The following is a 24,773-nucleotide window of genomic DNA, read 5'->3' as shown; positions in this document are numbered from 1 at the left end:
GCTTTTGAATGATAAATCCTTAACCATAATATTTCATCTATTCAATACAATATACAGTACTGGTATAATACCTCAGCAATGGTTGCTGTCTACGTTTCTCACCATACCGAAGAAAACTAAGGCAATGCAATGTTCAGATCATCGAACAATCTCCTTGATGAGTCATATGCTTAAAATATTTCTTAGAGTCATCCACAGCCAAAATTATCAAAAGTTAGATATCGATATTAACGATACACAGATGGGATTCAGAAAAGGATTAGCAGTTTTAAAAGTTTTAACACAGAGATGTCTAGATGTTAACCAAGAGGTACACACCTGCTTTATAGACTTTGAAAAGGCCTTTGACAAAGTACGCCACAATAAACTCAAAGAAATCCTGGAGGGTAAGAACATCGACACCAGAGACATACAAATAATATTAAATCTGTACTGGAATCAGCGAGCTAATATAAAATCGAAGACCAAACATCTGACGAAATAGAAATACGTAGAGGAGTACGACAGGATTGTATATTGTCACCGCTCTTGTTTAATATCTACAGCGAACAAATATGCCAAGAAGCTCTCTCACATGCAAACGAAGGGATAATAGTCAATGGAGAAGTTATCAATAACATTCGATATGCTGACGATACTGTGATAATGGCAAAAACAGCGGAAGATCTACAACATCTAGTTGAAAGTATGAATGAGATATGTAATAACTACGGCATAAGGATAAGGGTCAAAAAAACCAAATATATGACCTTCAGTAAGAATCCAATACATGACACTAGTATCGCAATAAACGGTACCCAACTCGAAAAAGTAAGCGAATACAAATACTTGGGAACCTCATTAATAAAACAGGTGACCAAAATCACGATATAAAAAGATGTATTGAAATTGCCAGGTCTACCTTTATAAAAATGAAAAAATTATTTTCTAATCGCGATATTAGTACTCAGCTACGAACTAGAATGTTAAAATGCTATATATTTAGTACTTTGCTTTATGGTGTTGAGGTATGGACTCTTAAACAGAGGAATGTTAAAAATCTTGAAAGCTTTGAGATGTGGTGCTACCGTCGTATACTAAAAATAAGTTGGGTGAATAAAATTACAAATGAAGAGGTAATACGCAGAATAAATAACGATCCAGAAGTTATACTGAATATAAAAAAGAGAAAACTTGAATACTTAGGCTACCTGATGAGAGGACAAAAGTACACTTTCCTACAAAATATAATGCAAGGAAAAATCCAAGGACTCAGAAATCCAGGCCGTAGAAGAATGTCCTGGATGAGAAATTTAAGAGAGTGGTTTGGTTAGTGTACCATTAACGAACTATTCAAAATAGCAGCAGATTAAATTAGAATCGCCCTAATGATATCCAATCTCCGATAGGAGAGGCACTCACAGAAGAAGAAGTCTGACTTTATCGAAGAGTTCTTTGGTGTTATTTGTGTCGGCATCACTGCAGTTTATACCATAATATTTCTGTCAAAAACAAAGTATAAAAACAAAACAGCAGCTGTAAATAAGTACTTGTTAGCATTTATTTATTTTAAAAGCCGGCTGCTGAGTAGAATACAAAAAATAAAAATTTAGAGTAGGCTGAAAGAAATTTTCGTGTTCATAGAGTATGAGGATCAGCTACCTAAATAAAATTTTTTTTTAAGAAAGTTTAGATCTATACAGTGTTCTTCATGAACAAGTGATATAGCATATATAAAGTAACAACGAGGTGTCATGAATGATTTATGAAAAAATCTGTTCAGCTAGCTCAGATAAATAAGCACATTTAAGATTAGCAGATCTCATGAAAAGAATGCAAAAATTTAAGAAACTTTACCCAAAGACACTATAAGGCAAAAGGTATCGGAAAAACTTCTTCTTTACTAATGTAATAGCCAAAAAGTAAATCTGAGGAAGCTGTAAGTCAAAAGTATTTTAACTTTCCTACACCGAAATAATAAAGACCAAACTCAGAAATTTGTGTTTACAGTTACCTTAAATCTTTTTATTTGTAACGTTTGTTTGTTTCGCATACTCCTAGAACTTAGTTCAAAATATTATTTCTTATTATTTGATACGAAATCAGATAAATGGGACGAACAGATAAATATAGAGCAAGTATAACCACTCGTGTACATAAAAAACGAAAAAAAGGACCCGAATAACTTAAAAAATATATCCTTAACAGAGTTCATAATTTTTAACCAAGATTATAGTCAGTAGAATTAGAAATAAGGTGTCAAAATCATCATCATCGATACATTAAGGCAAATCGGATAAGATGGGCAGGACATTTACTGAAATCGAATGATGGAAGACTACTAAATACAAACTTCTGGGAAATACCCGATGGCAGAAGGTCAGTTCGTTGCCCAAGAAATAGATGGAAAGATGCAGTAACGAGTGATCTACGTAATGGCGGCCCCACACTTCGCTTTGTGTTATTTGTTATGCGGCTTGACTATATTTACCCAAATATTTGTTATTCGTCGGCGAATAACAAATACGCTACTCCAAATTTGTGCCAGCGCCAGCGGGCCAAACATGCCAAATATTTGAGTGATGCGTGTTTGGCAGAACCAAAATGGACGTGAACGCATTGACGGTCGCTGAAAATTATGTTTAATTAAATTTAATGCAGTTAGTACTTGTTGTGTCATGTCATTAAGGCTGCATCTGGTATACCTCCAGAAATCTTATTACCCTTTGATTTGTCCACACCGTTTCACAGTAGGTAACCCACAAATCAAAGCGTAATAGGTACGATAGTTGTATAAAAATACACAAATTTGTCGAATTAATGGTTCAAGAATAATGAATATTACAATAATGTTAGGTTAAGATAAACTGCGAGACAACCACCGGTGCGAGCGAAGTGTGGGCAGTCGACACATACAGCCGGCAAGAGCCGGCGTGCATTCGGCTCATTCGTGTCGTTTGAAGTGTGTCAAAAAACCGACAAGTAGGCGGATAGGCGTATTTGTTTTTCGAGTATTATGCTTATGTGCGTGAATAAAGCAAATAATTGACGAATTTAACATCCACACTTCATCTTATGTGGCCGAATCTGGCGCATAAGAAATAACACATAGGTAAGTAGAGTGCCGCCATAAGATGGGGGTACAACAACGAAAGATTGCTTCACAAGACCGGCAAGAGTAGACGAAAATAGTTAATGTGTCTAAGACTCACTTAGAGTTGTTAAGCCAAGAAAGAAAAAGAAGTAGTGTTAAAATCTTAAGATATTGTTAGTATTGAATCATAAAGGCATCTTATAAGAAGTAAAATATTAATATTAATTACGAGGATCTGGTTAAATTAAAAAGTGATCTGTTTTATATTGCCCTATATACTTGTAAATATTGATATTGTAATACACTGACATATTTAATCATCATCCTCCTAAAAGTTACTAGCATTTAAATTTTATATAAAATAAATAAAAATTATTAACATTTATTCAAAATAAAATTTGTGAATAGAGATTTCAACGAAATCCAATACAAAACAGTTCGTGGATGAAATATGTTGTTTATGGAGCAGAATTTTCATGGAATTATTTCAAATTAAAACAGAATATAATATAAAATAAACAATTATATCGAGGTAGATAATCTGAAAAACGAAAACACCTACGTTTTTGTATTTTAAGTTCAAGGAAAGAAGGTGGGGGATCTAAAATTAATTGTAAATACACCGGAAGGATATGAAAGTTTGTTAGGGGAGTATGATTTGTTTGCGTTTATTTTCTGCTTTAATAAATGTAAATATTTTTATTTTTTTTTTATTTAGAATTTCCTCATCAACCATTAAAGGTTATTAGCGGGATTTACAGATTTTAAAAAGTTACTAGCATTTAAATTCCTCCCAAAAGTTACTAGCATTTAAATTTTATATAAAATAAATAAAAATGTAACATTTATTCAAAATAAAATTTGTGAATAGAGATTTCAACGAATAATCTACTTCTGGCCTTTAGGCTATAAGCCACTCCACCAGAAAACTACAATACCAGTTAACCAACCAAAAGCATCCCTTATTATTCTATTTTGAAATATTAACAAAATCCTTGACACACGACGAAATCCAATACAAAACAGTTCGTGGCTGAAATATGTTGTTTATGGAGCAGAAATTTCATGGAATTATTTCAAATTAAAACAGAATATATAAAATAAACAATTATATCGAGGTAGAGAATCTGAAAAACGAAAACACCTACGTTGTTGTATTTTAAGTTCAAGGAAAGAAGGTGGGGGATCTTAAATTAATTGTAAATACACCGGAAGGATATGAAAGTTTGTTAGGGGAGTATGATTAGTTTGAGTTTATTTTCTGTTTTAATAAATGTAAATATTTTTATTTTTTTTTTATTTAGAATTTCCGCATCAACCATTAAAGGTTATTAGCCGGATTTACAGATTTTACAGTTGTTAGTAAATTACTAATTACAAATTGGGCATTAAATTACAAATAATAAATTACCAAATTACAAAATGATACATATAATATAACTTAAATTCTGTGTAGTAAACGTATGTCCTTAAGGAATTTTATTGTATTTGATACATTACAGTTTAAAATATCTTTAAGTTTCTTTGCTTCTTCTGGTACGTTGTTGATGGCTCTTTCGTAGGAATAAAGAGGATATTTAATCAATATATGTTGAACAGTTATTGGATATTCACAATAGGAACATTCAGGTGGTAGCTCTTTTGCTATGAGATGCTGGTGAGTTAACCCTGTATGTCCAATTCTTAGTCGGTTTATAATCACCTGTTGCCTTCTGTTTTCTGGAAATTGTAGTTTAGTGCCAATCCTAGTTTTAACGTTTTTAAGGTTAGCCTTATTACAATTCCACATTTGTTGCCAATTTTTTACACAGTGCTGTTTAATAATGAGCTGGATATAACTGAATGGAATTGTAGTCATTATTTCAGTTTGCTCGTCAGTAGCAGCTTTCTTTGCTAATTCATCTACTTTTTCATTTCCTGCGATACTTGTATGTGATGGTACCCAGAGAAATTTAACGTTCACGTGTCTGTTTTGTAGGTAATAAAGTGCTAATTGTATTTGTTGCAGAATAGCATGTACTATATATATTTGCCTTAAGCTCTGAAGAACAGATAAAGAGTCAGTAATGATAAGAAAGTTTGAGCTTGCATGACTCTTACACATGTCTAATGCTTTTAAAACGGCGATTGCTTCTCCCGTGAAAATGTTGCAGAATTGAGGGATGCGAACTGCATATTCAGATTTTCCTAGAATAATGGCCGCTGCATGTCCGTTTTCAGTTCTTGACGCATCAGTAAAAAAATGTGGAACGCTTCACGATTTTGCGTGTAATCCTTGTGCAGGGGCCATGCTAATATTCTCTGTATCGTTTCAATTTTAGTATATGTGCCGCCGAAGCGATTAAAAATGTAAATATTTTAATTAGAGGAATAAAGTGGTTAATAATTAAAACATACCAGGTGAGCCGTTATATCACGAGATACGTTGCTGTAAAAGAAGTACGCATGCTCCAATCGTCAGCGAACCATAGCGGTTTAGACTTTTCCTTAAAATGGAGTACTTTTGGCTTCTTTAGACATACCTGCATTGCTGTACAAATCCTTTTCTTACCTGTGCAGTGGTGCTGTTTTCGAATTATTTTTTAACAACAGCATTTCGAAATATCACTTTGATTACATTTTTGGTTTCTTGTTGTCTTCTTTTTTCTTATTTCTCTATTTTACTTAACAATCCATACCATTCGGAACAATCAGTTAAAGTTTTAACTTTCTTACAATAGAATATGTAGGTACGAATCCCAATAAAAACTTTCCTTTTTTAAATTACCAACTAATGTATAAATAGTACCTAATAAAGTATATATAATATATATATATATATATATATATTTATATATATATATATATATATATATATATATATAGAAATGTAGCCATAAGCTCCCTTACTATTAAGAATCAGCAGATTCCGATATCCGACGTTATAAATAGGAAGAAATCAATATTTTTATTATTATTGTAATTATTATGTTTCAATAGTCAACTTTAAATCATTAAATGTAGTAGTTTGTAGAATTTCTCAAAAATTGTAACTTATTTTCGAAATAAAGATTTTTTTCTGGGAATATCGACGTTGAAGAAACATTTCTGGCGCTGCGAACCACAGGATATTTCATACAGAAACATAGTCGTTTCCTGGTCTACATTAGTTTAATGAAATCCTGAAGAACCTGGTAAAAGAGAAAAATGTATTGGAAATCAAACACGATCATCCTTGCGTAAGTTTTTCCTTTCTTTACCATTGTTTATGAGCATTTATTATTTTAATTGAATTCTTAAACATTTACATTGAATTTATTATTTATTGTTTATTGAATTTATATTATTTATAACATTTTACTTCAACGAATTTTTATATATATTTGCATTTATATTTTTTGCATATATTTTATGAGTACATTGAATGATATTTCCCAAAATAGTATCGAAAATTTAAGTTTACTATTCGACAATTTAAATTTAAAAATAAAAAGAAATCTACAAACCTCTAAATCTAAGCCTGCATCTAAATTACGTTTCAAAATGCCGATGACCAATAGCGATATTGCTAGCCTTTGCTCAACTCTGCCCGAATTCTCTTCTGGAGACAACCTCTCCACCTTTATCAAAGCAGTAGATAATTTAATAGTTTTCTTAGGCACCCAAGATTTAAATCCGTCCCAAGAATTTATCTTAAATTCCCATATCGTATCTCGAATTAAAGGAGAACCTAGAAATTTCTTAAACTATTCTAATAAAACCAATTGGACAGAAATTCGTCCAGCGTTATTAACTAAATACGAAGACAGACGTTCCGAAGATATATTAGTAACACAACTATCCACTACCGTCCAAAAACATAGTGAATCCTACGACAATTATCATCAGAGAATAACTACAAATCTGAACGATTTACTCCAACACATCACCCTAAACGATAATCCCGCGACAGTCACTTTTAAAACTCCATACTTCAAAAACATTGCCCTCAAAACTTTCTGTACCGGAATCAACGAGCCTTATTGCGAATACTTATCGCATTTTGAATTAAATTCCCTAGAAGAAGCCCTTCAAAAGTGTATTGCCTACGATAACCACAAAAATCAACAACAATACATGAACTTCCTTAAGAGCCAACAAAACAAAAAGGCCCCACTCAAAAATAAACCCTATCAATCTTCGAATAATCAAAGATCCACAAACTTTCAACCCACATACTCAAACTTCCAACCCACGCATTCGAATTATGTGAGACCTTCAACTCACAACACAGAGCCCAATTTTAACTTCACTCCACAACAGAACTATAATTTTCCTCAGAGACAAAATTTCAGTTCTCACGAACAAAATCAATCCTTCCAACGAAACAATGTTCCGAAAAACAACCAACAAAGATTAAATAAATATAAAGCTCCTCGACCCCAACCAAATTTTGCTACTCCAATGAGCGGTGTTCAAACTACCACAACCAGAAACCATCAGCCCATGACAATTACAACTAATAGAAGCCACAATTTTCACATAGATTCAAATGATATCCAATATTTCGAAAATGATTTCGAAAATTACGAATCCGAACAAGAGCCCGATTTGCATGATGAAAATCATCAGGATTTTCAAGCCATCCCGTTAGACGATCATCCACCCCCTGTATAAACCTATATAATATCGAAAGTTCCCCTGGGTTACCCTGCTTCGTTACACCCAAAACACATCTACGCGTTTTAATCGATACCGGCGGTTCCCATTCAATTTTAAATCCGCGAGCTCTCAAACTATTTGATAAAAATCATATTTATCGAAAACCTTTTTCGCTAATGTCAATGAAAATTACTTCCAAGCACGACTTAAATATTAAGACGCCACTATTCCTAGAATATGGAATTCCACAAACATTCGACGTAAAAATTGCCGACTTTAGTCAACACTTTGATATCCTCCTTGGAACTTACGATCTGAAAAGATTCCACGCCACAATTAGCTACGCAACTCATACTTTAACCTTTGAGAATCCTCACGTTAGCATTCCATTTGAAACTTTATACCAAAAAATTCCAGTAAGCGTTCATAATGGCGAAGTTTTATTGCGCGAAAGACACTTTCAAGGTATCAAAATTCCCCATTCTATTCACGTTGCAAAAAACGGCTTTCTAGACACTTTCGACTTACCTATGCCTATGAAATTTAATAAGAGAATTGAAGTTGAGAACTTCTGTAATTATAATATAGTAAAAATTCCAACGACGCATTTTAATGAAAATAAAATCCGTACTTCGCACTTAAATAACGAAGAAAAATATAAAATTGTAAGTCTTTGCAAAAAATTTAAAGACGTATTTTACGACGAAAACAAAAATTTAACTTTCACGTCAGCTGTTAGACACGAAATTAAAACTAAGGATGAAAATCCAATTTATGTAAAGGGATTTCGGCATCCCAAAGCAATGCAGGAAGAAATAAAAAAACAAATAAATAATTTATTAGATAATAAGATAATTCGACCGTCAATTTCACCGTACTCAGCTCCAGTTTGGATAGTACCAAAAAAAGCTGATGCCTCAGGTCAGAAAAAATTTAGATTAGTAATTGATTATAGGAAGCTCAATGATCATACTGAAAGTGATCGCTACCCACTTCCTCAGATAGATGAGATACTGGATAACTTAGGAAAAGCCAGTTATTTCACAACATTAGATTTAGCTCAAGGTTACCATCAGATTGAAGTTCATCCGGATTCTATTCGGAAAACAGCCTTTTCAGTTCCGCATGGTCACTTTGAATTTTTACGTATGCCCTTTGGTTTAAAGAATAGCCCAGCAACATTCGAAAGGTTAATGGACAATATTCTTAGGCCCTTTATTCATAAGTTTTGCTTCGTCTACATGGACGATGTCATTATTTTTTCCAAGTCACTGCAAGAACACTTAGTTCATATTGCGACTATTTTTGACACTTTTAGGAAAAATAATTTAAAAATTCAGTTAGACAAATCCGAGTTTCTCACGAAAGAAGTTTCTTTCTTAGGTCACGTAGTGACAACCGAAGGAATCAAACCTAACCCAGCAAAAATCGAAGCTATACAAAAATATCCTCTACCAAAAACAGTAAAAGAAATTAAATCATTTCTTGGTTTAATCGGTTACTACCGAAGATTCATACCCAACTTTGCAAAAATAACATCCCCATTTTCGAGATGTACTCGAAAAGGAGCAACTATCGACCCCACAAATCCAAATTATTTAGAATGTTTTGCAAAATGCAAACAATTGTTAACTAATTCTCCAGTCTTACAATATCCAGACTTCGAAAAGCCTTTTGTACTGACTACAGACGCCTCTAATATAGCTATAGGATCAGTATTATCTCAAAATAATCACCCTATTGCCTACTATTCCCGAACTCTAAATTCCGCAGAACGAAACTACTCCACTATTGAAAAAGAACTTTTAGCCATACTAGATTCTTGTAAACACTTCCGTATGTATTTATATAACCAAAAATTCACCGTAGAAACAGATCACAATCCTCTCGTATGGATCTACAAAATTAAAGACCCCACTTCTAGATTAGCCCGATGGAGACTTAAACTAGAAGAATATGATTTTGAAGTTAAATATAAAAAAGGCAAAGAGAATCAAGTTGCTGATGCTCTTAGCCGAGTCCAAATAAATGCCCTAAGCTCGAGTTCAGAATGTGCTGAACCCCCGAATTCAGAATGTGCTGAACCACCCGACAATTTCGACATAGACGATTTCCTTGCCGATTTTGACAACTTACAAAACAGTACTAACACACAACATACATCAGTTGAGAACCCTATCACTGGAATAGAGATTTCACCTGAACCAATTAATTTATCCTCAAACCAAATTATTTTTAAACCAGAGTCAAATAATTTTGAAATTAAATACAAAAGAATTTTTAACAAACACCGTTACACTGTCACTTTGACAAATAATTGGAAAACAGAAATAGCAAATACCTTCCAAAATATCCTTAGACCAAATCAAAAATTTGCAATAACAATCCCTCACGAATTTAGACCTTTTATCTGTAACTATTTTAAAGAAAAAATAAATTCCACAGTCAAAGCAATATTTTGCAATATACTACTTCAGGACATAGAAGAAGAAAACCAACAAATAGAATGCATAAAGAAATATCACGTAGAAAATCACAACGGAATAATTGAAACCTACAAACATTTAAAACAAAAATTTTACTGGCCCTCAATGCAGACAACTATTTCTAATTTTATCAATAAATGCGAAATTTGCCTAAAAAATAAATACGAACGACGCCCTTATAAACTTCCCCAATTAGGACCGTTGTTAGGTCAAAAACCTTTTGATATATTACATATCGATCTATTCCACTGCAATAAAAACCTGTATCTCACAATAATAGATTCTTTTTCCAAATACGGTCAATGCTATAAGCTCACCGACAAAACTTCCATTTCCATACTAAATAAATTAAGACACTACTTTTCGCACCACAATTACCCAAAAAAGATTGTATGCGACAGCGGCACCGAATTTAATTCCGCAGTCATTAAAGAATTCCTAAATATCCACAAAATCGAAATACAATTCTTCCTCAAACTCTCCTGTAGAGCGCTTTCATTCAACTCTTATTGAAAAACGTAGATAAACCTACTCAAGACCCAAATTTTTCACAGGACAATCCTCGCCCTGGTCCATCCACTCAATATTCAGGAGATTCCGAATAATGGTTACTATGCTGAAGAGATAGGCAAATCAAGAGAAATCTCCCACTATCACAGACATTTTCTTCACATTCCACTAGACAAATTATCCGACAGTATTGACGCTAGTCCGACAAGCTATTTCAAAGATCACTTCAAAAATGCACCTCTCTCGCTACTGTACTCCCAATACACCCACATACAAGAACAAACAAAAGACGATCTACACAAGATTACGCGAAAACAGAAACGCGGACTTTTTAATTTTCTAGGTACAGCCATCAAATACGTGACTGGAAATCCAGACGACTCTGACTTAGACTTGTTAAAATCACACATAGTCTCTTTAGAAAATAAACAAAACGAAATCATAAAAAAATTTAATAACCAAATATCTTATGGAAACTCTTTTAACACGAGATTCGATAAACTTTTAGAAAAACTAAATTCTGATAATTCAATTCTCATATCTGCACTCAACAAATTATCAGCTGATTTTGACAGCTATATCATTCTACACAATGAGATAATAAATCTCCAAAATATAAACGAATTTCTAATGAAACTTATAAGAACCATTACTTTATCTGAACTTAATATCTCTAATATAGAATTATTCACTTTAAAGGAAATAATAGACCTTAAAGAGAACCTCCTCAAAATTTATCCCAGAAATTCAATTCCCAATAGTAATGAACACCCTTACGAACTTATAGAGTCAACAAAAACTTTAGTTTGTGTAACTTCAAATACAATGCTCATAATAATTAAAATCCCTATACTCCATGAAACTCCTTACACTACCTATAAAATCTATCCCATTCCAAACAAAGATCATGTTATGATTCTGCCACCTGCAAACTACTATACAAATAATAAATGGTTCAACACTTGTATAGGACAAGGCGATAACATAGTTTGTTCCAACTATGTACAATCCAAATGTAACATACCCAATGTAGATAATTGCACAAAAACATTAATCACAGAGAACTTTTTCCAAGAAACCAGCAAAGTCATATTGCTAGGAATAGTTCACCCAATGAGAATCCAGCAGATAGAAATTAATTCAACCAGCCTCTTGACGACAGATGTACCAATAATGATTGAAGGTATCCAATTTAATAAAAAGACGTCTCAAGACATTTCCATTCCAAAAATTGTTCCAATAAAATTAATACCAAACCATGAGATGAAAATTGAAAAATTAACAATCCCAGAGACACATGGCCAAATTCAACCAATAGATACCATAGAAGTACTACCCCGATTATCCATAGGACTGAGCACCACTTCTGTTATAATATTTTTAACTATTTTAGCTTTCCTAATAATCTTCCTAATTAGGAAAAGAAAACGAATTTCCAAAATCCTATTTGGAGAAAAATTGCATCCTGCCCAGATCCAGATACTAGACGAGCTGATAGCCGAAGTAACCAAAACTTCGAGGACGAAGTCCCAACCAATGGAGGGAGGAGAAATGTAGCCATAAGCTCCCTTACTATTAAGAATCAGCAGATTCCGATATCCGACGTTATAAATAGGAAGAAATCAATATTTTTATTATTATTGTAATTATTATGTTTCAATAGTCAACTTTAAATCATTAAATGTAGTAGTTTGTAGAATTTCTCAAAAATTGTAACTTATTTTCGAAATAAAGATTTTTTTTTGGGAATATCGACGTTGAAGAAACATTTCTATATAAATGTGCACTCGTAAGTGAATGGGATGTTTTCGGTCAATTTGGAGATAAAAAAGACAAGATTTGTGCTACTTTATCTATTTATTGAAGACGTTTCGCCCATTGTTCAATAAGCATCATCAGTTCATCTAAAAGAGTGTTATTAGCGATACATCTAATATGAAAAACAATTAAGTAAATGATCTTACCTTTAAAAGATCTGTAGCATTAAAATGTTATTATTGCAAAGAAACATCAAAAATTAATATACTAAATATATCAGCAAAAACACAGAAACAGAACGCCGGAAGATTCCCAATTTAACTAATTTTATTAATTTTAACGGCACGGCTAGGGTTCTTGACTGTTATGATCATATCATGAAAATGAAGTATTTGAAAGCTCGACTGTCAGAAATGACAATCAGCTGGTGAGATTGAAGGAAAAGTTTTATAGATGTCAACATAAATGTTATGATATAATAAAAGAAGTTGAAGAAGAAACCAATAATTAAAAGTAGAATACGGAAGAATCAATTTTGTAGTATTGGTGCATGGTAAATTTGGCTTAAGTTGCTGATATCAGTTCTCTTATTTAATGCATTAGGTTGTTTCAAAATATGACACATCTCCATAAATTGTCTCTTATTAAGGTTACGTTCTCTACAGAGAATTCTAACATCATCAAAATTCACAGTATGTTTGGTGTTGATTGCATGTTCTGCAAGGGCACAAGTATGTTTAGAAAGTTTAATGTCACTACGATGTGAAGTAAGGCGTCCTTTAAGGGAACGGCCAGTCTGACCAATATAACATGCATCACATTCAGAACAGGGTATTTGATAGACTACATTCAGTTGTTCCAAAAAGGAAAGAGGTGTTTTAATTTTAGAAAACAAGTTCCTGACAGTCTTAGCATTATTGATAGCAATCTTAACCGGGATATTGTTCTGTTTGTACAATTTAATAAGCTTTTCAGTAACATATGGGAAATAGGGTAGTGAAGAGTAATGGGTGGTGGAAGTTGCAATGTTAGGAGAAAGTAGAGTACTGTTGTTCATAATATTATTAGAAATCATTCTTAGTTGATCACCATCAGGTAAATCATCAATAGAAGACCCAAAACTTGTTGAAAAAAGGTATTTATTTATGAGAGATGTAGGGTAAGAATTGTCAGATAGTATATTTCTGAGTAACAAAAGAGAATCCCTTTTGTTATCAGGATGTGTTAACCTATGTAGCCTACAACTGAGTGCTTTTATAAGATTTATTTTGTATTTGAACGGATGGCAAGAATGATAGTTAAGAAACCTATTACTAGCCATAGGTTTCCTGTACCAACTTGTAGTTAGTGTATTGTCACTATTTCTAAAGACACGCATGTCTAAGAAAGGAATACTATTGTTAGAAGGATCCTCAAGTTCATAAGTAAACTGTAAGTGAGGATCAAAACCATTAAAAATCGATAAGGTAGACTCTACTTTGTCAGGGGGTAAGGCTAACAAAAGGTCATCAACGTACCGTTTAACAAAAGGGACATGGAAATCTATAAGACTCATATATATATATATATATATATATATATATATATATATATATATATATATATATATATATATATATATCTATACTATAATCTTAATTCTAAAATTTAAGCCATTTATGATAAAGAGCTTTTGTGCGACAGTTTCTTTTTATTTAGTCTTGCTCATATTCTCCTAATCTTAAAGCTGATTAGGTTTTGTGTAAATGTAAATTATGTGTCTCAGTTTGTCCTCGGTGAAAGAAATTAATTCAAATTTACATTTTAAAGAGATAAACAAGCACGACAAAGAAGAGGTAAATTAATGAAAGAATACTGGGTTGTATAAAAGCACAAACTTTAAGAAAAGGGTAATATGGATTTTAACACGTTCAATAACACCTTTATGGATAACAGTAGGTTAGTCTACGAATTATACCAGATATGGTTTAATGGATAAGTTTTCCGTTGCATGCTCTGCGGGACTTTCAGTTTGTTAAAAAAATATAATAATAAGTGGTTTTATAAAAAAAAATTTTTTGTATTCTATATATATATATATATATATATATATATATATATATATATATATATATATATATATATATATACGAGCGTGGATTGATATAATAGTTCAGGAAATGAAGCTCGAAAAAATCGAAAAAAGTTAAAACCTCGCAACTTTTTCGTCCTGCATGGATTGATTTGAAATTTTAACAGAAGGTAGGTGATAGCCCAAGGATCAAAATCTATATCGAACCGAAATGCGCTGAAGGGTTTTAGGGGTGAAAACTACCCCTAATTGTCAAAAATTATAAAATAACATATTAAACCTGAATATGGGTAAGATTTGGTTTGAATTAGTTAAATAATGATTATTTTATACTTTTGAATAGAGTTCCATCATATTTCAACCCTTAAAAAGCAACCCTTGTTAGAGATTAATGTAAAAAAATTACTAATTCTAAAAAAATAATTTCGCCTTGGATCGGTTTGGATAAAAATTTGGATTTAAGCTCAACTCACCCTCTGCTTTATAGTTTATGTCATGCAGATAAACCCTGATTGTTCTTAGGGGTGAAAACTACACCTAATTTTCAAAAATTGTAAAATAACATTACATATCTTAAGATGAGTGAAATTTGGTTTGGATTAGTTAAATAGTGATTTTTATATACTTTAAAATACAATTTCATAAATTTTCAACCCTTAAAAATCAATTGTTATGATTGGTATAGGTGAAAACAATTTTTTGCCAATATTTTGCAACTTTTCAACTTTTGAAAATCACCCTTTAAAACATTGCAGTTTTTATAAACTAATTTAATAGATATAAATTGAAAAAAGTAGAATTAAATACAAAAAAATTTATCAACATCGAAAGGCACCATATATTCTTATACATTTACATAAATAGTGAATACTAATAATTAATACATAAAAAAGTAATTCTCTTTGTCAACCATTTTCCATCCACTCCTGAATGTAGGTCTCTCCCAATTGCTTCCATCTTTCTCTATCTTGCGCCAATCTAATCCACTGTTTGCCTGCCACTGTTCTTATGTCATCTACCCATCTTTTTTGAGGTCTTCCCGTGCTTCTTGTTGTCGTCCTTGGTCTCCATTCTAGAATTCTCCGTGTCCACCTGTTGTCATTATATCGGGCTACGTGACCTGCCCAGCGCCATTTCATTTTTGCAATTTCTTCCACAATATCCCTAATCTTCGTTCTACGTCTTATCTCGGTGTTTCTAATCTTGTCTCTTAGTGATATTCCAAGCATGATTCGTTCCATTGCTCTTTGCGTTGTTTCTAATTTTTTAGCAGATTTTTTGGTAAGGGCTACTGTCTCCAAGCCGTAAGTACAAACTGGTAGTATGCATGTGTTATACACCTTTTTCTTTAAGTTTACAGGAATGGAGGTGTTTTTCAAGATATATGCTAATTTGCCGAAAGCGCCCCATGCCAGTTGTGTTCTTCTTTTAATTTCAGCATCTTGATTTGGTTTTCCTAGTTTGATAACATGACCTAGATATACATAATGTTCAACATTTTCTATGGTATGATTTTGTATTGTTATATTTGTCTGGTCTCGGCTCAGTATTTTTGTTTTGTTGTAGTTCATTTTTAATCCTACCGCTCCTGAAACTGCATTTAATTGTTGTAACATATCATTTAGTTCTTGGATATTATCGGCTATTAAAACTATGTCATCTGCGAATCGCAAGTGGTTTAAGTATGATCCGTCGACGTTGATACCCTTATTGTTCCATTCTAGTTTCTTAAAAATGTCTTCTAGAGCAAGGGTAAATAGTTTGGGAGAGATGGTGTCTCCTTGTCTTACTCCCCGTTGTAGTCTTATGGGATTAGTTTTTGTGCTTTCGTCCAGCTTTATCTGCATGGTGGCATTTTCATATATGTTTTTAATTATGTTAGTGTATCTTGAATCTATACCTGCATTTTCTAGAGATTCAAGCACTGCCCATAATTCGATGGAATCGAATGCTTTATGGAAATCGACGAACGCCATATGAATTGGAACATTATACTCGGTGCATTTTTCTATCAGTGTTCTTACGGTGTGCAAGTGGTCTATGGTACTAAAATGTTTTCTGAATCCAGCCTGCTCGATAGGTTGATAGAAATCGAGCTTATGTGTTAGGCGCTTGGTTATGATTTTAGTTAGTAATTTATACAGATGTGAGAGCAAGGATATTGGTCGGTAATTCTCGATGTTTGCTTTGTCTCCTTTTTTGAATAGTAAAATGACTTCGGAGTTGTACCATTCTTGAGGAATCTTTCCTTCATCAATTACTTTATTAAATAAAATATTTAATACCTGTTCTATTTTTCTTCCACCGATTTTCAACATTTCGACTGTAATTTTATCCTCTCCCGGACATTTATTCGTTTTTGGTTGATTTAGGGCCATTCTTATTTCATAGTCGGTTATGTCCGGTATTTCTTCTGAGCCGGTGTTAATTATTGTTCGTTCAGTACGTCGTTGTTGTGGTTGTGTATTTGCCGAGTATAATTTAGTGTAGAATTTTTCAATGGCCTCGCTTATTTCCTTTCTGTCTCGGACGGTGACGTTTTTCTCATTTTTTATTTCTATGATTTTTCTTGTGCCGTTTGAGTTTTTTGCTTTGAGTACTTTCATATTGCAGTTATCTTGTATTATATTTTTTATTAGATTGTTAGTATAGTTTCTATGATCATTCCTAATTTCTTTCTTCACGTTTTTGTTTAAACTTTTGAAGCTGTCCGAAGTTCGATCTGTTCTGTTTCGTCTTTCTTTTAGTAATTTAATTGTATTAGGTTGAAGTTTAGATGTTTTGGCTGTTTTCGTGTTTGAGCATATTTTCTTAACCGATGTTGTTACCGTTACTTTTATTTTATTGGCTAGTCCGTTTATATCCATTTGTCTCAGTCTGATTTTAGTCTTGTGCTTAGCTCTTTTTGGTATTCCGTTTGTTTTTGAAATAGGACATCGGTGGTTGGGTATCGTTCTCGTTTAATAAGTTTGTTTCGTTCTACTCTCGTCTGTATTTTAATATTCGCTCTAACCAATCTATGGTCACTTCCGGTATAGAATTTGTTTAGTACTGTCACGTCGGTGCATATGTTTTTATTATTGGAGAGTATATAATCTATTTCGTTCTTGGTTTTCTTGTCTGGGCTGATCCAAAAAGTAATTAATACATAAAATATTGAAAATATTTAAATTTATAGGTAAAACAATTATAATATTAATTTTATTCGTCATCAATTATATCTTCATCGTGATCTATGTCATCCTCATCTTCTTCAATTATTGGTGGACTATTATTGCACCGTTCACCTGAGCACCCAGAACAAGTAGAGTTACAGTATAAACCAACTTTTCTGCACCCACATGAAACGCCGCGTCCTTTTTTGCATTGGCAAAAAATAATTTTTAAAAGTTCATCGGGTGCAGGTTGTTTGTTCATGCGTACGGGTAATCACAAACCATCTTTGGAATACCATCCCCAATCTGTTGCTCTGATATTTTCATTGCCAAGCCACTGTTGAATTTGGTAATAGCATCTTTTTGAATGCTCATCTAAGGCATCAACAGTGGGCAGAAGGGATGATAGTTTAACCGCACAGTTTTTCGTTGTAGCTTTGATGAACTGTTCGTACCGCATCTGCTCGAGAAAAGCTTCCAAATCTTTTATTTTTTTTCAACTTGGTAAGCTGCGTGTCTTAAACAGTTCCGTATTATTATTGCACAGTATCTGCCAGCATCTAAAATATCTTCAAGCTTAGCAGTACTACTGTAAAAAATTTCGGCATGTTCCCTCATGTCCGATCATTGTACAACAAATCTAAATAAAGGAAAATTTTAGTCATTAAAAAAGCTACAATTTAGTATATTTTTATTTTTTTCATATATTCAGTTATTTCGGGGATATTTAAAAAAAGAAGGGTAAAAAATATGAAATTGTAAATCGTTTTTCGCTTTAAGCTGTACTTTTTCTAAAACTAAGCATTTTAAATGGGTCAAACTTCTTGGACGTATTAACAATACATGTACAAAGAGAGTTGCAAAAGGGTGAAGATCGATTTTAATTATGGGGGTTGTTAGGGGGTTGTTTTCATCGATTTTTTCGTAAAAAAAATGAGGTATTGACTTTATTTTCATCATAACTCACTCAATTTTTGAGCTAGAGTCTTTTTTTATGATAGGTCTATTTATGCTCTTTAAAAGAGGTTCTATGAGTTTTCTTCCAAAAATGCATCAGTTTCCCGATATTTGACTTTAAATCTTTCAAATTTGGCATTTGAAGAAAACCGCTGAACATTGATAGGCCGTATTTCGGTTCCTATTATATCGCAAAAACATTTTAAAAAATGAATTTTATTTGTCTTTTTAAAAGCTACAAATTTGTTTTCTACAATTTTTTTGATAAAATGCACCATTTTCGAGTTATTCGCGAAAAATCGATTAAAAACGTTTTGTCTAAAAGTTGTTACTTTCAATCGCGAATAACTTGAAAAATATCAGTTTTACAAAAAAATGTATAAAACATTTTTTGTTTAGAATCATTTTTTTAATCAAAATCTGTAGTTAAAACGTAAAAAAAAATTTCACCCCCGAGATGGGGTGACAACCACCCCCAAGGCTTTGGCGCACTTTGGTTTGGTATAGATTTTGATCCTTAGGCTATTACCTACCTTCTGTTAAAATTTCAAGTCAATACACGCAGGACGAAAAAATTGCGAGGTGAAATGCTTCATTTCCTGGACTATAAAACTAGCTTTTGATAGAAAAAACAAGTTTTTTGAAATTAAATCGATTTATTTCTCAACATAATCCCCTTTTAGCTAGATACACTTAGTAAGACGATGTTCCAATTTTTTTTATCCCATCCGAATAGTACTTTTGCTCGAGCTCTTCAAAATAGGCAAAAGTTTCAGCGACAACTTCATTATTTGTTGCGAAACGGCGTCCTCCATTTTTTTAGGTTTCGAAACAGACAAAATCGCTGGCGGCAAGATCTGGGGAATACGGTGGGTGTTCAACCAATTCATAGCCCAATTCGTGTAATTTTGTCATGGCGACGGCCGATCGGTGAGCCGGTGCATTGTCTTGGTGAAAGAGCACTTTTTTGCGTTCCAAACCAGGGCGTTTTCGACGCAATTCGAAATCGATACAATAATGCTGCGTAGTACTCACCATTGATTGTTTTTTCTTTTTTCAAGTAGTCGATGTGGATGATGCCCCTTGCATCCCAGAAAACAGTCGCCATCACTTTGCCGGCCGAATGTGCACTCTTTGCCTTCTTCGGCGGCACTTCGCCGCGTTTCTCGTCACTGTTTAGACTGTTTTTTTGATTACCAGTGTGTAATAATGCACCCAGGTTTCATCAACGGTGATAAATCGGCGAAAAAAATCCTTCGGATCACGCCGTATCATTGCCAAAAGCGTCTATGAAGTGGTCACACGTTTTTGCATTTGATCTTTTGCCAGCAAACGTGGCACCCATCGCGCGGATAGCTTTTTCATATTCAATTGATAGTGAATGATGTTGTGTACGCATTTGTAGGAAATGTTTAGGACCTCTATTAACTCGCAGAGCTTAATTCGACGATGTGCCATAATCATGTCATGGACTTTGTTGATAATTTCCGGCGTGGTGACTTTATTTGTTGCTAAGGAAGGTGCAACCTCATCATAAACTTCGTCCAGGTCGGCTTTCATTTGCACATTCGTTTTACCCTTTTTGTAGAGGAACTTAATCACCGAACGATACTCGACTTTTTCCATTTCTCCGAAAACACAAAATTTGCTTGCTTTTGACGGCTGTAAAAACCAAACTAATTATTTTTAAAACTTAAAAGATTGACAGACGTCATGTCATGAATGGCAAATGTCAACCCCAAAACCAATTCGGTATCAAATAGCGCCATCTATCAAAGGCTAGTTTAATATCAATCTATCCTCGTATATATACAAAAGAAGGTATTAATGGGTATGCAGCTAAATTAAAGCCAAGAGGACTCTTCTTTTTCAATAATCAAATATACAAATATATTTCGATATACTGTATATCATTATTGATGATAGCTAAAAACTTTATGATAAGTTACATTATCAATAATAAGTAAAGATTTAACTTACAAAGATATGTAGAAAATCCTCGAAAAAAAAAAACAAACATAGCACCATGTTAAGTGGAGTTACAATTTCTTTTTTTACTGGTTTAACAAATATATACCAATAACATTATCACAGGACACTTTAAAAAACGTTATATTGTAATATAAGAAACTTTAAAAGCTTAATTGCTAGGTACAGCTGGTTCCCAAAAAAACTGATACGACTTTAAAGTGTATTTTGTAGAAAATTGAGCAGTGAAGTAGTGAAGTGAATAGTGATCAGTGTAGTAGTGTCTGACGGCTCGGGAGACTTAGACCTCGGAAGCCCTGAAGAAGACATCAGAGAGGATGTCGAAAGCTCGGTGCAATGAAAATCAACGCGGTTCAACTTGGAAGACTGGTGAGTTTAATATTAATTTTGATAATAGTATTAATCTTAGCTCTAGGTTTAATTGTACTAACTGCGAAAATCTTTCCGAACAAATATATATACAGGGTGTCCCGGAAAATAGTGCGTTCCTTAAAGGTATGGGCAGAATGCGATAATTTAATTTATTTTGATACAGAAAAGGTACATTATTTGTAAACAGTTGTAATTACCCGTAGCTCAAGAATAAATAGTATTGTTATGTTTTCGATTCGCGAGTATCACGATATGTTAATTACGTACAGTGAAGCCCACTGTGACAGTAATAGGGCTGTTAGACTTTATGTTGAATGCTGTCCCGAACGACGACATCCTAATGCCCGAAGTTTTGTGAACGTGTCCCAAAGGTTATTAGAGACGGGTTGTGTGATACCTAAAAAAACTAGCGGTAGAACACGAAGTAACCGTAGACTAAATGCAGAAGATGTGATTTTGGATATAGTCAGTAATAATCCAAGAGTAAGTACTCGATCTGTGGCTAGAATGGTTGGCATTTCAAAAAACATTGTTCACAAGACATTTACGGAACAACTGTTACATCCTTACCATTACCAACGAGTGAAATATTTACACCAAGGCGATTTACCTCGAAGATTAAGATTTTGTAGATGGTTTCAAAACAAAATCGCCAGAGAACCCGAATTTCCGTGCAAAGTGTTGTGTGCAGATAAAGCTTGTTTTACGAGAAATGGTGTGTTTAATTTTCACAATTGTCACATGTGGAGTGATAAAAACCCGTATGCTATACGTAGGACAAATTTTCAAAAACAATTTAGTATAAATTTATGGGCTGGGATTATTGGTAATCGTCTGATTGGACCGTACGAACTTTCCAGAAGATTGAATGGAGAGTCCTATTTAAATTTTTTGCAGCATGTTCTAACAATACTTCTTGAAGACGTTCCGTTACAAATACCCTCTGAAATGTGGTTTCTTCATGACGGGGCTCCAGCATATTTTACGAGACATATTAAAAATTTCCTCGACATCACTTTTTCTCGTCGTTGGATCGGTAGAAATGGACACGTTCTGTGGCCACCCAGAACACCAGAATGCAATGTTATGGACTTTTATTTTTGGGGACATCTAAAATCATTCGTATACGACAACCAGGATGAAATTAAAACAGAAGCTCTATTGCGACAACGAATTTTTGATGCTGCTGAAATAATCAGAAATAATTTACATACTTATAATATTAAGAATAATTGGATTCGTCGAATAAACGCGTATATCCGTGCAAATGGTGGCCATTTTGAACATTTATTGTAATAATAATTTTAATATAATAAATAATAAGTAAAAACAGTATTCAAACTTTAATTATTAAATATTTAATAAAAACAAATACACGCTTTTTCTCTATCACTGTTATCAGTATCAATACATATTATGCCTAACGATGGGATCGTTAGGCTAGGAACGCAACGTTGCCGGCTGTATTTCCTTTTCTGCGAACAATAATCAAATGGATTAAAATTAATCATTTTTTTTTGAAAACGGATAACTTCATGAAAAAATGTTATAAGACTTTTTTGTTTTAAATGCTGCAATCTGCACATATCGTTAAGGAACGCACTATTTTCCGGGACACCCTGTATATATTTATATATATATATATATATATATATATATATATATATATATATATATATATATATATATATAATATATATATTATATATATATGTATATATATATATATATATATATATATATATATATATATATATATATATATATATATATATATATATATATATATATATATAATAAAGTTTTATTTTGGGGTTGCAGTCATTAATATATTATATTAATTATATAATATACAGGGATGAGTGCCTTAAGAACCGGCAAAATAACGCAAAAGATAGAAAACATAATACGTTGTGAAATAAAAAGAGATGAAAGTAGTAGAGGTGAGAAATTATCGATATTAATCTATAATTTACTTTACAATGCATTAGAATTATCGAAAATTTCCCACCTTTAGACGTTAGCTTTTGAGCTGGTTGACTTCAGTCATAGTAATACGTATCACGTAATGTAAGTAAAAACAGTTTAAGTATTTTTTTATCCAAAATTAAAGTATTGATCAATAACAAACTATGATTTGAGACGTCACATACACTCTTCTCAATACAGAATTATCATAGCTTGTTATTCTGTATTCGTCAACACAGAATCAATTATCAAATTACTACTAATTAAACTGTTTACCCACATTTGCTTTATTGCCTTCAATCAGTTTTTACTTTATGCGAAATTTAAAAAATGTAAATATTCGACGTCATACTTGTAATATTATGACTGAAGTCAACTATAACGCTCATAAGCTAACGTCTAAAAGTGGGAAACTATCAATAGTCCTAATGTAATTTAATGTAAATTAGAGGTTTGTATCGATAATTTTCCACCTCTACTACTTTCATCTCTTTTTATTTCACAACGTGTTATGTTTTCTATCTTTTGCGTTATTTTGCCGGTTCTTAAGGCACTCATCACTATATATATATATATATATATATATATATATATATATATATATATATATATATATATATATATATATATATATATATATATATAATGGATAAAGTAAGTAACAAAGATTTTGCGAAAGTGAGAAGCGAAATAATTTTTCATCATAAACGCTGTAGATACTTGCCAAAGAGACCTAATCAGGTACCAAATATAGTACCTAAACTTTTAGCAGGCTTTCTTAAAAATCTATATGTTTTAGAAAAATCATAGATGTATGGTATACACAAAAAAAAATTTGTGGCCAAACAACCCTAAAATCTGCAATCTACAAGTAAATTGTTCCATCCTACACCAGGACTTTCGTAGCACTTAAAGTTTGATCGGACAACTGACTTTAAAATTAAAAAACAGGACCGTTGTTTATTCTGCGCTGATTTGGAATAAAGTGACTGTTTTCCTTTTAATTAAAATATTAATTGCGATGTCATCAGATTATAAAAATTTGAAAAGATTTAAAAATATTATTATTTCATTTTTAATACAAAAATACCTTAAAATTTGTTAAAATACAACCCTGTAGCGTTAGAATTTTATTTTTATATTTTTAATTAAAAAATGTTCTTTAATAAACAAAAAAAATTCAGACTTTTTGTGTTATTTTTGCTAAAACTACAAAATATGTGATTGGTGTGGGAGATTTATTCATTGTAACAAAATGGTGAATTTTAATAAGAGTTTCACAATCAGCTGATTTCAGAATAAAATAGTGGATTAAAATATTTTCTTTTATTAATATAAATAACATTTATTAATCACAATAATATATAATTTTAATTTAACGCAGAACTAAAGAAATGCAAGATAATAGCAGTGGAAAATCATCAAAACAAACAGTTACCTTTGACATGTCATTTCACATAAATTCAAGGTTATTAATACTCCATATCACACGCTCCACAAAACCGTAATTAAAGCATGATGTCCTGTAAATGAGTCGAGTTCTGTAACATACGAAAGTCAAAGAAAACTTCAAAAAAACCAGAAATATTCCTCGGTGTGCGTGCAAAGCAAAAATTGTGACAACTCAAACGCCACAGTTACATCGTGAGTGCCCCGTCGCGAGTTTGGAAGTTACTGACAGGACGCCGTGCTTCGGGAGTTTTGGGAGTTTTACTCGAGAACTCTATAGATTCTGCGCCAACGGAACTGAATGAAAGATATTCTGGTTGAATAAAGGGTTTAGATTTTTACCTGCGATCGTATACAGCCCAGGA

General features: G+C 32.6%; 1 protein-coding gene and 1 non-coding gene across 3 annotated transcripts in view; both read right to left on the bottom strand.

The window, feature by feature from the left end:
- Window positions 1-24,773, bottom strand: part of LOC140432420 (synaptotagmin-12-like) — a 169,595-nt gene that overhangs the window by 105,363 nt on the left and 39,459 nt on the right. The window contains exon 1 of one of the 2 annotated variants that reach the window (XM_072520308.1): window positions 24,398-24,605. The exons of the other annotated variant lie outside the window; for it this stretch is intronic. Coding sequence (XP_072376409.1) covers window positions 24,398-24,406 — 9 coding nt within the window. The 5' untranslated portion in view covers window positions 24,407-24,605. Of the gene's footprint in view, window positions 1-24,397; window positions 24,606-24,773 lie in introns of those variants that run through there. 2 annotated transcript variants of the gene reach the window in all.
- On the bottom strand, window positions 5,312-5,415 carry LOC140432951 (U6 spliceosomal RNA). The gene has a single exon (XR_011949857.1). It is a non-coding gene; the product is annotated as a U6 spliceosomal RNA (small nuclear RNA).

The sequence above is a fragment of the Diabrotica undecimpunctata genome, chromosome 1 (genome assembly GCF_040954645.1).
Source record: "Diabrotica undecimpunctata isolate CICGRU chromosome 1, icDiaUnde3, whole genome shotgun sequence".
NCBI lineage: Eukaryota > Metazoa > Arthropoda > Insecta > Coleoptera > Chrysomelidae > Diabrotica > Diabrotica undecimpunctata.
Note: the sequence above shows the minus strand (reverse complement) of the source record. Positions and strands in the feature narration are given on the sequence as shown.